General features: G+C 39.5%; 1 protein-coding gene across 1 annotated transcript; it reads left to right on the forward strand.

Annotated features, from left to right (window-relative positions):
* Positions 1 to 8,598: 8,598 nt before the first annotated feature.
* On the forward strand, positions 8,599 to 11,514 carry LOC131232503 (pentatricopeptide repeat-containing protein At4g18520, chloroplastic-like). The gene has a single exon (XM_058228785.1). The coding sequence runs from the start codon at positions 9,319 to 9,321 to the stop codon at positions 11,152 to 11,154; it is 1,836 nt and encodes a 611-aa protein (XP_058084768.1). The 5' UTR covers positions 8,599 to 9,318; the 3' UTR covers positions 11,155 to 11,514.
* Positions 11,515 to 13,504: the final 1,990 nt, after the last annotated feature.

Genomic DNA, 13,504 nt, shown 5'->3' on the forward strand with positions numbered 1-13,504 from the left:
GATCAAAATGGATGGTTTTGATTTGTTCTTGGAGTTCATGACTATTGGGGTGTTGTTATGATTTTGAGTTTGATTAAATCTTAAGTAGTATTTGGGTTAATGGAAGCTTGATTAGGTCTTTAATTGATGGTTGAGCGAGATGGGATGAATAGTGGGCCACGATTGGCAAAAAGAGGTGGTTAGAGTTTAACAAACCTGATAAAGAGTCAGGGTTTTTAGCTTGTACAACCACCTTTTCAGGAGGTAGTTAAATTTTTGGCCTTACAGCATAAACATAATATTTTTAGTGATTTTTTCCTTCTCCATCCCAATTTTGTTTCTGTCGATCTTAGAGTTGTTGAGTGTTTTGGAAAAGCTTTTCAATTTAAAAAAATGATGAGATTTTAAGTCATGTATAAAAAAGTTGTGTGCGGGCTGGTAAATGAAGGTCAAGTGTTGACAAATTTGCCATTTTTAATGGGAATTAGATTTTTTAAAGGATTTTTTCTCATAACTAGGATGATTATTTTGGTTGATCTTTGGATTCATAACATGATACATTAAGTGAACATTCCAATATGAATTGGAATGTGTGCTGCCTTGCGAATGTGCTAGAACCAATTGGGTTTGGTTCAAACCATGAGCATTGTTGGCCTTTGGAGTAGAGATAGAGTGGTGCTTGGTGGACCCATCAGCAAGCCAACTGTCTATCTAACTAACAATGTATGTGTGTCAATCAGGCAATTGACGGAGGTTGGGGGCTCTTCCTCTTAATGATCCCTTTTTTTTCCCCTTGAAAACTAAGGACCTGTGAAGTTGCAATAGTCGTATGATTGAATATAAATAGAATGAAGTGATAGATGCATAAATGAATGTAACTTACCACTAAATAGGATTATCCGCGTAACTAAGAAAAGCATGCTACTTCTTGGAGTAACGTGATAATGACCGAGGTCAAGGCAAAACCAGATATTACAACTATGGTCTACCTAGCATATGAGTATAGGTGGACGTAATCTTGGTCTGTGTGACCTTCTGAATAGAGTGGATGGAAAATAAATGTTATGGCAGGCCTTATGAATGTTTTAACGATGAAAATTATTGACCCCACTCTTATTTGTGTTGTGGTCTACTTAAAATTTTGATATGAATCAATTTTAGGTTTGTGCTCTAAAATGATCTCATAAAGTGAATGAATGGTATGTATATAATAAATACATCATTTTGATGTCATGTAACTTTTATCTCCTTTGAATCTTCGCTGTGGTACACCAACCAATCCGCTTGGTGTGTCTATGATTTCCTTATGAAAGTATTTCGTAGGGAGTTCTTGTGATATAAATTTAGGTGGGGCACACTGTGATATTTGTGAGAAATCTACTTGTCCATCCATTTTGTGAGCTCAAATCTAAGAATCAAGTGGGCCTTGTAAAGGAAAAGGTCGGTAGGGAAATTACTACCTATGAAACCTCCTGGGTCGGCGGTGATGCTTACATGCCATCCGTATAGTTCATAACGTTATACTGTTCATAATGTCATTATGTTGCCCTACAAATATTTCAACCGTGGACATTTAATTCTTTGCTCACTTGAGTTTTGGATCCGACTTATTTTCAGCTTACTGTCCTTAAATAAGCTCACAAAATGGATGGACGGATGGAACTGTAACCAACGTCACGGTGTGCCACGTAGGTTCCAGCGCGGTGGATTTCTCAAAAACGTCTCAGCGAAATCGGATTGCATACTGAGTTACTCAGTATGCTTTTATTGTACTGGATAAACTCTGTTAAGCCCACGCTGAATGTATATAGTTTATTGTCTATATGTTTTTCCATCTTTTAGGAGATTGAGACAAAAATTTAAATATATCTAAAGATAAAGCGGGCCATATCATAGGAAACAGTTGGAATAATGACTTCCACCGTTGAAACCTTTTTAGGGCCGACGTTTTCCTTTATTTCTCATCCAACCTGTTCATAAGATCACAAAGACATTGATGAAGGGAAAAAACAAATACAAGCTTGATACAAAACTTCTGTGGTCCCTAAGAAATTTTCAACGCTAGATGTTCAATTCACACTGTTTCCTATGGTGTGGTCCATTTGAGGTTTCAATATATTTCATTTTTAATCTCAAGCCCTAAAATTATCTGGTAAAATGGATGGACGGAGGGGATAAAATACATAAATCACACGGTGGACCCCACAGAGTTTACTCAGTACGCGTAGCGTACCGAGTTAGTCAGTACGCAATCCGCTTTCCTTCTTGGCGAGGCTTTTGCGGGAAATCCGCGTCCCCAAGCCACTTCCAATCTTCCTCGCACACGTCAGTTGTCCTTTGGCGTCTAGCAACTGATGCTTTATCTTGAACGTGACGTTTCCGAGAATACCAAAAGTACGAACCTTACCGATGGGGTCATATTTGAACGATCCGAACCGTTTATATGAGGTCCCTTATCTTGAGTGTGCATTAGCCGTAAAATAAAATTTCTTAACTTGAAAAATACCAGCCCTCTGACCATTCTACCCTTTTACGTTGAATGTGGACGGTTCAATTAACGTCTACATAATCAAAGGTTTGAAGTATTTCTCTTTTAGAAATTTCTTAGTCACACTCTATCCAATGTGATTCCCATCAAATGAGAGGTTTGGGTCATTAAAAAGTACCATGATCCAACGGATAATATCGCGACGTACCATATTGTAATACTTTGGGAAGCATTCTAACAAAACTCCCCCAGAAGAAAACGTACCTGCCGGTTAGTCGGTGCCGTCAACAGGAAGTGATTCGGTGGTTTGGCCAACTCCCGTTTCTAAGATAACTGAAACCTGAGGCTTTAAACTCAATTATCGGCAATTTCTCGCCTACTCATCATCTCGTTAGAAACCGAAACACATTTTCTCCCACTTTTCTTTACACGCCGCTATGAGCGGCGAGCAGTGGGCAGTTAAGCACAACGTGTCCATTCGTCCTGCGGAGCGGATTCGGTGAAGCCTAACGTGTTGAGATTTGATTGGTTCTGCCCTGTGCTCGATCGAACCGAACTGCTCCCCTCGTCACGTGGGTTACCATGTTTGTGGGATACAGCCATACAGGCCCGTGATGATGCAGTCTAGTTTCCTCGTTCTTGTGTGGCCCACCTGATGATTAGATTCTCGTGATAATTTTCTCCATGGCCATCTAGTTTCCCTATTCTTGTGTGGCCCACTTAATGATTAGATTGACGTGATTCATGTGCGAGTTATATACGATTGGATACACTCTATCAGGCCTACCACGATGTATATGTTTTATCACTAGAATATGAGTATAAAATGAACAGGAGGCACCCTAAGACATAGGTCTAAGTGGTAGATTGAGTAAAAGATATCTCGTTTCAATCTTTAAATGGCAGTTGCTAACAGTGAATTGTGAACCCACAATGAAGTGTACCAACAACCTAACAAAAACAAGGATTTCAATCTTTAAATGGCAGTTGCTAACAGTGAATTGTGAACCCACAATGAAGTGTACCAACAACCTACCAAAAACAAGGAGAATGAACCTCAGATTGAGGCTCAAGTGGACAGAGATAACTTGCTAGGCTCGTAAAATTTTTGAATTAAGTTAATATTTATATTTTAATTTCAACTAAATATATAAGTGAATTAGATAGAAAATAAACATCATGGTGAAATATTAACGGGCCGTCTCTAGCTTAGGTCCTGATGGACCACCTCCCATTAATGATTGGCCGCAGCATGTGGCCCAACTTGGTACACAGCGATTTCACCTCTTCTAAACGTTCATTTATTTTGATATGCTGTGGCCCAGCTTAGAAGTGAAGTGGCCTGATTTTTATGACAAAAGATCTAAAAAGTGTAGCTTGCCAAATGGAGAGCTCAGATCTTACACAAGTTTCCGATTGTGACGCATGTGCCGGCGATTGGAAGAGTACAGCTCCCATGCGCGTCTGAAGTTAGAGAACCTTAGGAAAATGATCCAATAGGGCCCTCTGTCGTAATAGTCCAGGTGGAAGGTCAGACGGTAGATCTGACCGTCAATCTAGTGGATGCTTACCTCATATGGCCCATGGTTCGAAAACCACATCAGTAGGACAATCCCAATACCACCCTTCCATTTTCTCATCTTTCATCCTGTACGGAACCCGTAAGAAGAGTTTTACTATCCTTTTGAAAGGCCACCAGGCCAAAGTTCAACGTTGACCAGCCATGGTAGGGTCCATTAGGTGAACGGTCTCGATCTACCTGCCCATCCACGTGTATAGGTGGAACGGCTGTACCAGACTAAGATAGTGTCAACTCTATCACATCAATTCCCTACAATAAAACACGCCAGATCAGCGGACATGGTCTTCCCAAAATGAGCCCCACGATGTTGACGGTCTGGATCGCCATTCCTGTACGGTGCAAGAGATTTCACAGGACACCACGAAAAATTCAAGCTTATCTCGCGATATATTGGCTTGCGAAAATATATTACGAAAAGCCTATCCGTCGTTACTACCGACTCATCCCCCAAGAAAGTAAACAAAACATGGGGCCGGATTCACTGCATCCGAAAGCACGGCATCTTCGTTAGCTACAGACTGCATAACTTACATGTGGCACATCCTCATGATGATCCGATCCATTCATCATGCATTCTTATCCATCGATTCGGTAGGAATAAGAAATTTCATTGAGTAGAGTGTAGTAACCCTCTAATCAAAGGACATTACAGACTTCTGTCTTTGAGAGTCCATTTGTATGCACCACATTAAAAAGGTTAGGATTCTAAAAACGGTCTGATTTTTAAATGGTCGACCATTCATAATTTGGCCTACCAAATGAAAGGTTTCGATCTACTCTGTAATGCCACGTAAGCAACGATAACATCGAGGCATGATACTTTCCATGCCTCGTTCCCAATAACATAGCATACGGGAGTGGCATCCACGGTAACAAGACGGTCCAAAACCAAAGCACCCACAAAATAAAATAAAAAGAAAAATGTCGATCCTATCCAAATCAAAACCACCCCAGCAAAAGCTAGCCATATATAAAGGATTTAGGGGCATTCCAAACAGACCCAAGTGCAGAAAGGGATTTGATTTGAGCTCTCTTGTGTGTTCTGGGATTTGGGTTTTTGTTATTTTCGAGTGTGGAGAGATGGCAGACATTGCTCTTTTGGTCATAGAGGAGTTTGAGAGGAGGAAGAACTTAGAGAAGGAAAGAGGAGGGCAGGAACTAGAAATGATTTCCTGCTTCTCGGTCTTGGCTCGTGAGGTCGAGGAGCTTTCCTTCGTGAAGGTTGCAGAGAAGCGGCTTGAGGTTTGGAAGAGGGTCATGGACCCCAAAAGCCCGTTTGGATTGGCAGCCGTAAATGGGTTTTTCTCGGCTTGAGATTTGATCCTGTTTGGACAGTTGATTTGGGAATTGTTTGGTTGTTATTTTGTACACAGGGAGGATTTTGTTTTTTGTTTTTGGTTTACTTTTCTCTTGTAAGTTGTGATTGGCATATTATGTAAAAAAGGTCATCTTTTTTTTTATATTCCGTTTCTACTTCTTGGATAAATGGCACAGGTGGGTCCCACCACCGATCGGCTTCGGCCTGGATTATAAATCTCAGTGTTTGGACAATCTCAACTTGGTGAGATATATGTAAATGGTAAACGGGTTTTGAGTGTAGGAGGTAAAATGTACATTCTTTTTCTTCTTCTTGTTGTGTGCATTTTCCAGCAATTTATCATAGGTCTGTCTGGGAACTTGGATTATAAAAGAAAGTGACAATTTATTTTTATTTTTATTTCCTTTCAAAGAAGTTATTTTGCAATAAAAAACTTGGGAACAAAACAACAGGAGAGGATGTGAGGGCCGTTTGGATGCCTGTAAATGAGCCAAGTTGAAAAATCAGGCTTTTCCTTTACAGCCCAACGGCTATGAATGGAAAGATCAGCTCTCCATCTACGGGACTTACAATTTTACTGTTTTTTTTTTTTTCACAGGAGTTACAAATTTACTGATTATCCAAATATAGATAATTATTTTTCTGAAAATCATTTATAGCTTAAAGATAAATAAGGTAGGTGCGTAAATCATTTACCCGCACCCAAACAACCATTTAGGAATTTATTTATTTATTTATTTTAATAAAACAGGTTTTTAAAATGTTTTCTACGGAAAAGTTAACTCTCTGTCACTAGAAAATGTCATTTTCTTGAAAAATAATTTAAACGTTTTCTGCCCAAAAGTAAACTCTCTATCGCTAGTAAATATTATTTTTCTGTAAGAAGTCGGTGGAAATGGGTTACGATGGGTCAACCTCAGCCCGATCCATTTTCTCATGGATTACAATGAGCAATCCAACGGTTTAACATTAATTCATGGATTACATCATCCAAATAAGGGTCCATCCATCTTCATTAGAATATTCAAGAAAGAAACATCTGTTGTATAAGTCAAGTCTCTGTCCATCTTAGACGGCTCATGTGGACACACCCTCAAAACGAGCGTTTGGCACCTAAACCTTGTTTTAAGGCAAACCCCAGTTCATAAAGTGTATTTGAATGCAGTTTTGCAAAGAGCCATTTTGATTAGGGCTGTCAACGGGCCGGGCTTGGGTGGGTCTTGGCCTGATTTTGAACTGTTTAGAGCTGGGCCTATTTAAAATTCTGATTTTTCTGGCCCAAGCCGGCGCTTAGACACCCCTAATTTTGATTCACCACTCACTGAAATAGGCACTAAAAAGCCAACTTTCTGGCGGGTTGAAATATAAAATGGAATGAAAGCTCCTTTGACGGAAATGCCTTTTGCAGAGGTTGCCGCCTTGAAGATATATTTAGATGTTTAAAAGTATACCATGGATGTCCAACCATCAATTATCCAAGTAGAAATGGAGGGAATTGTAGAAAGAAATCAATAATTCATCAAAAGATATTACTTTGTTATTCAAATCCAAGTTATTTTGTAATGGTAACAGTGGTTGTATTGGCTATAACCGCTGCAACCACTGTTCTAGGAAAGGGGTTGAATGTATTGAATAGATATTTTTATTCTTTTATTCATCATTTAGGCCAATGAGTTAAACCAGTAGTCAGTAGTCGTATGAGTGAAACAAAACAGCTTATAAATTCAGCTTATAAATTTGCAGTAAAAAAGAAAATGATTCTCGTTGTCTATATACGAGAGTAAGGTAAAAGTAAACATAAGCAGTAGAAACTATTTACCACAAGATTGATTGATTAATCTTTACAATATGGGTTGCAACCACCAGTACAACCCTTCTCTCTATATCTCTTTATTAAAAAATTTAAAAACTTATATCAAACCCATTAATGAACTGTTATGGAACTAGTACGGCCTTTATAGAAGGTGTAATAGGCTGTCACAGGAGCTGTAACAGTCATTATAACACACCATACCCAAACCCTTAAACTACCAAATTTTATTTGCTATAATTGTGTTTGGCAATTAGGATAGTCCAAGGAGTCTGCCCACTCTGACAGGAGCATTAGGTGCAAGTGAGCTTGCTTGCATCCAACATTACCAGAAAAACTAGGGTGGCCATGCCATTAGTTAGCCATTAATTCCAATAATTGCAATATTGTGATTGATCTCTTCTTTAAAAGAGATATTTACTCCGCTCAACTCATCACATTGGGGCGAAGATTGAGTTGATGCAGGTGTGTGGGACTCATCCAAGTTTAAAGCCCTGACCATCCTAGCTCGAGGCCAATTCCTTAGCCGTGGGCTGGTTTGGGTTTCCACCGGACCCAGTTACAAGTATTATATTAAACGGTTGAGGACAAATCAATCTTTTTGCCAGGAGGTGAAGATTAAACAGGAAATGATGCAATACATCATGCCTATTGTGCTGTGAGTGGATTAGGCGAGACCCAGCCTCACCCAAGATGGTGTGGCCCTTACCTTGGGGCCTAGATTGATGCATGTATCTTTGTTTATCCATTTTTCTAGATTATTTTACGATATTATTAAAAAAATATCTAGAAAAAGCGTAATGTGGATGTGTTAGGGTTGAGAATATATGTAAAATCAAAATTCTTTTATAATAAAATAATATTTTAGTTATTTTCATGCCCTCTCTTAGACAAGTGTATATAACACATATTTTTATGCTCCTAATTATTGCAATTTGCATTTGTGTGATATCAGTTGAGCCATCTTAGCGAGTTTTCACTAATAGATGGAAAAATAGAAAATAAAAAACCAATCCAAAACTTGCAAGTCAATACAAATTAAAAATCACCCTTAAAATTCACTTAAGTTTATGGAATCAGCTGGCCAAGGTAGCTTTTGGGGTGTTCCTTAGGAGGCATTTGGGTCTTAAGTTACATGAGATAAGCTACTCATGCTTTAAGAAGCTTATCTTGGTTTCTACTTAATTAAGTAAATTTAAATAAAAAAGTAACTTATAATTGATCTTAAACCATATTTATTTCTAATAAGTTATTTATCTACTTATTGTAAGTAGAAAAAGTAAGTTAATTGCTGGTATCCCAAACGACCCTTAATCCTAACAAATCTCAACTTATGAAGCGGTTTGATGGAATATACACACCATGTTTTGCCCCCACATGCAAATCATGGGTGGCCTCCTCTTTCCATTGTTCCCAGTGGTGTGGCCTACGTGTTAGGTGTGGATTGATCAGGCATTTGGCTACATGGTTTGATATAGAGGGTTCTTACCTGATGGATGGATTTGTGGTACCGGACCTTGCGACTAGCCAGGTGGTACTGGTCGGTTGTCTGTGGGCCCGCCATGATGTATGTGTTTTATCCATTCTATCCATCCACTTTTATACATCATTTTAGGGCTTTATCTAAATCTAAATCTCAGTTTACGACACCACAATAAAATAGTAGTGATTAAATGTCCACCTTTAAAAACCTTCTAGGGCTAGCTGTAATGTTTATTTGACATCCAACCTTTTGATTAGGTCATACAGACTTCAGCTTGATCTAAAACTTTTGTGGTTCAAGAATTTTTTAATGGTAGGTGTTAAATCAACACTGTTTCCTATGATTTGGTCCACTTGAGATTTTGTACTATCTCATTTTTGTATCTTCTATTAAAATGATATGAAAAAGTAGATGAACGGCGTGGATGAAACATATACATCATGGTGGGCCCACAGACCGCCGGCCACTAGCCAAACCGCGTCCGTTGTACCTGCTCCGTAGCACAGGCGTTGTAAAGGATTACGTTACTGTGAATATGCCTATTTCTTTCCTCACACTTTTCCCTGTTTTTTCCGAAAAAGCTCAGAGCCAACGGCTATATTTTTGGCAATGAGCTAGACCCTTTTTCCTGCAAAAAATCCTGGCCTCTTTCCCGGCAATGCTGGCCTCCGCATCTCTGTACATTTCTCAGCTTCAACTGCCCCAAATTTCTCTTCGCTTAATACCCTTCCAGCCATTACCACCATCAAACTACAGAAACAAAAGCAGCATAAACGCCAATAAAATCCTAAAAAGCCCATGTTTTTCCAGCAAAACCCCTTCAATTTCCACCCAAGTAGAAAACCCAGATGCCGAGTCGCCAGATTCTTTGTATTCTTTGTCCATTGAGCGATTTCTTCATCCCAACGTGCTTGCTTTGATGCTTCAGTCGTGTCTGGATGCGAAAGAAGCTAGAGGCATTCATACAATCATTGCGAAAGGATTAGGAAGATCCATAACGTTTGTAGATAACAATTTGATCAGTACATATGGGAGATTCGGTGAAGTAGCTGATGCTCGTCGAGTGTTTGATAAAATGTCTGATAGGGATGTTGTTTCGTGGACGGCAATGCTTAAAGAGTATCTGAAAATTGGAGCGAATGGCACAGTTTGTAGGTTGTTTAAAGAGTTGATTGAAAGTGGCGTTCAAGCCAATAGCTCAACATTTGTTTGTGTTTTAAATATGTGTGGTAGGAAATTGGATTTAGAGCTTGGGGAACAAATTCATGCTTCAATTGTGAAAGGAAATTGTAGCAATTTGATTGTGGACAGTGCTCTTGTTTTTTTCTATGCACAGTGTGGAGATTTAATGGGCGCACTTAGGGTGTTTGATAGGATGCCTGAACGAGATGTCGTTTGTTGGACAACAATGATCACGGCCTGTGCGCAACATGGGTATGGAGATGAGGCTATTTCAATGTTTTCACAGATGCAATTTGATGGATTTAGCCCAAATGAGTTTACAGTGTGTAGCACTTTGAAGGCTTGTGGAGAAGAGAAGGCTTTGAAGTTCGGGAGGCAGCTACATGGTGCCATAGTTAAGAAAATATTTAAAGATGATGTGTTTGTAGGTAGTTCCCTAGTGGGTATGTATGTGAGATGCGGGCAGGTGTTAGATGCTAGAATAGTGTTTGATAGGATGCGGAGGAGAAACACAGTTACATGGACTACTATGATTGCAGGATATGCACAAAATGGGCTAGGTGAGGAGGCCATAAGATTGTTTCAGAGAATGAAACGGCGGCGTGTATTTGCTAATACCTTGACAGCTGTTAGTGTTCTCAGCGCTTGCGGTTTGATAGGATCTCTAAGCATGGGAAAGGAAGTACATGCAAAGATTTTGAAGAATATGATTGAGAACAATCTGTATATTGGGAGCACCCTTGTGTGGTTTTATTGCAAATGTGGGGAGTATGTTCACGCGACAAGGGTTCTAGAATCCATGCCTTTGAGAGATGTTGTCACGTGGACTGCCATAATTTCGGGCTATGCTCGTCTTGGGCATGGCTCAGAAGCTCTGCAGTCCTTGAATGACATGTTATGGGAAGGTGTGGAGCCGAACCCATTTACTTATTCTTCAGCTTTGAAAGCATGTGCCAAGCAAGAAGCTGTGAGGCAAGGGAAATGGATTCATTCGTCTGCAAATAAGACCCATGCTTTGTCTAACGTCTATGTGGGAAGCTCACTTATCGACATGTATGCTAAATGCGGATGTCTTGAGGACGCCATTCGAGTCTTTGATAGGATGCCGGAGCGCAATTTAGTCTCGTGGAAGGCAATGATTATAGGTTATGCAAGGAACGGGCACTGCCAAGAAGCTTTAAAGCTCATGTACCGAATGCAAGCAGAAGGTATTGAGGTGGATGACTTTATCCTCGCGACAGTTGTTACTGCATGTGGGGATTTCGAGCGTGATTCTGAGGGTTCACAGACAAGTTGCTTGCAATCTAGTTGAGTTCTAGCTTTGAGAAATCATCAGTGGCGAACTGGGTTGGATTGGATCCAATGTGACTGTGATCGTTCTCTTCCAAAGCTACATTGTTTGGCCATGTGAAGCAAAGGACATCCATTGGTTTGAACCAGTAGCCTTTGGTCCTTGCAAGGAGTGATATATGTTGTATTGATATGGGTAGGAACTGGAACAAAGGCAGAAAACTGTGGATATTCCTTAAGGTTTTCTTATGGACCGCTACATGTCGTGCATGGATACTGCTCCTCTTTTCAGATATCCATGTAGCATTGAATTGCCTGACTACAAGATGTTGTATGTGACTATATTGTTATGCAGTTGAAGTCAACTTGCTCGATTTTGATTGCTCTCGCTCCATAAACTTTAGTATCAAGAGATATTGTACATTGGTCTTTTATTTAATTTATTATGAGGAATGGTGATTTGTGAAGGGTATAATCACATGTTTTGTCTCTGCAATCTGGGTCTGATATTATACACCTTGTGTGATTGGGTAATCTTTTCGAACTCCAATGTGCCATTTCCCTGTTTTATGGGTTCTGTTTTCCTATAAGAAGCCGGTTGCCTTATTTCAAAATGACGTGTATGTTCATGTTTGTGCAGGACTGCTTTTCTCATTTTCTTTCCTAAATTACATCCGTCTCCTTGCATTTCAGATCAATCTTACATGGATTCTTGTGTGGGAACCGGTACCTGATACAATACTTCCTCTAGAAGTGGTATGCTAGGGGTAGTTTCATGTGGGTCCCTCCAGAACATTCACTAATGATATGCAATGTAATTTCACAAATGAGTTCATATTGTAGAATTTGATAATGCTAACTAATGGTGTGCATTCTGATGTATTGCCTAACTGTTATTGGTGGGACTTCCCTGGCATGCTTCATATGCTTGGTGTTTGGGTTGCCACAGAATTGGAATCTTGCTTTCACTGCCCAATATTACGATTGAGATAAAAATGATTTGGACGCATAACAGAAACCTAGAACACTCAAATGTGTTCAAGTTGCAATAGCGAAGTCAAGATAAAATCTCGTGATTGCTTTCTCTACGCAAACTTCAAATTACGTTTTGTTTTTTGGGCAGGAAAGAAAATACAAAAAAGATGTAATTCCAGCAATAGTATTGACATGGTTCAGATACCTTGCTATGCTAGTAGGGTGTGTTTGGATGCCACCCATTTTACAATTTTTTTACCCATTAAATCAGCGATAGACATGCATTTGCCAGGAAAGCTGCCCTCTCTCGGTTTATCTTTCTTTCATTTTGCTCAGATGCCACGAGTGCTGCTCTGATTGATTGTCTTAACATAAATGCTCATACATACCAACTGCTTAAAAATCTGAACCCTTGATCAAACTCACCATTACAAATACACCCAAGTGAAAATTGAGGCCAGCTGGATAACTAGGTTGTCCACAGTCTAGGTTCATCATAGCTGTTTGTATGCTCTCAAAGGTAAGGTGAAAAACACATTAAAATGCATTTTTAGTGGCATCCAAACACTCCTTTTAGGCATATTTGGCAAAAATGCAAAGGAATGAAAATAAAGCTTGTAGATAAAATTCTCATATTCTTTTATGTGTACAAGAGTTCTCATATTTTGAAATAAACAGAAATTAAAATGTAAAATGTAAAATGTAAAACAGGTTTCTAGGTATCCCACATCAAACTAATAAAGATTACTTCCATGAAAGGGATGAAACCACAGACCCCACTGCTCGTTAGTCCGGTGTGCTTGCTCGTTTCGCCATTGTTCAATCAAGGCCTCTTCAGGGAAAATGCAATACCGACAGACTGGGCACGTCGCCATCTTACATTCCAGCCATTCATCTAAGCAGTCCTTATGAAACACATGCTTGCATTCCGACTCCCTTATCATATCACCTTCCTCCAATTTGCATATGCAAACCGCACACTCGACATATCCTTGCTTCGATCGATTTTCAAACCGGATCACCGGAACTTTTCCTTCCACCAACGCCAGATACCCGCGCATCGCCGGAGGATGCGATGGCTTCCGATCGAACCCAATGAATCTAATGGCTGATTTGATCATGTGGACCACTTCAGAGAGTAGCAAAGACAAGATTATTAAGGCTATGGTATAAAAGCTACATAAGAAGTTTGAGAAGCTAGAAAACTTCATCTCTGTTTAGTAGGAATCTGAAATCACTGAAAAACTAAGAAATGAAATTAGATGGAGAATCTATATATGATTGTTGGATTCTTCTGGAAAAACGAAGACATTGGTTATTTTATTTCTGTTGGTTTTTTAAAATCATTTTTTGGAACACTGGATCCACGTATGACGTAGGTCACCATTTTTTTAAGA

Source organism: Magnolia sinica, chromosome 2, assembly GCF_029962835.1.
Source record: "Magnolia sinica isolate HGM2019 chromosome 2, MsV1, whole genome shotgun sequence".
Classification (NCBI taxonomy): domain Eukaryota; kingdom Viridiplantae; phylum Streptophyta; class Magnoliopsida; order Magnoliales; family Magnoliaceae; genus Magnolia; species Magnolia sinica.

What these genes read in the sequence shown, in the direction of transcription:
- LOC131232503 (XM_058228785.1), top strand. Translation starts at nt 9,319, where the DNA reads ATGCTGGCCTCCGCATCTCTGTACATTTCTCAGCTTCAACTGCCCCAA.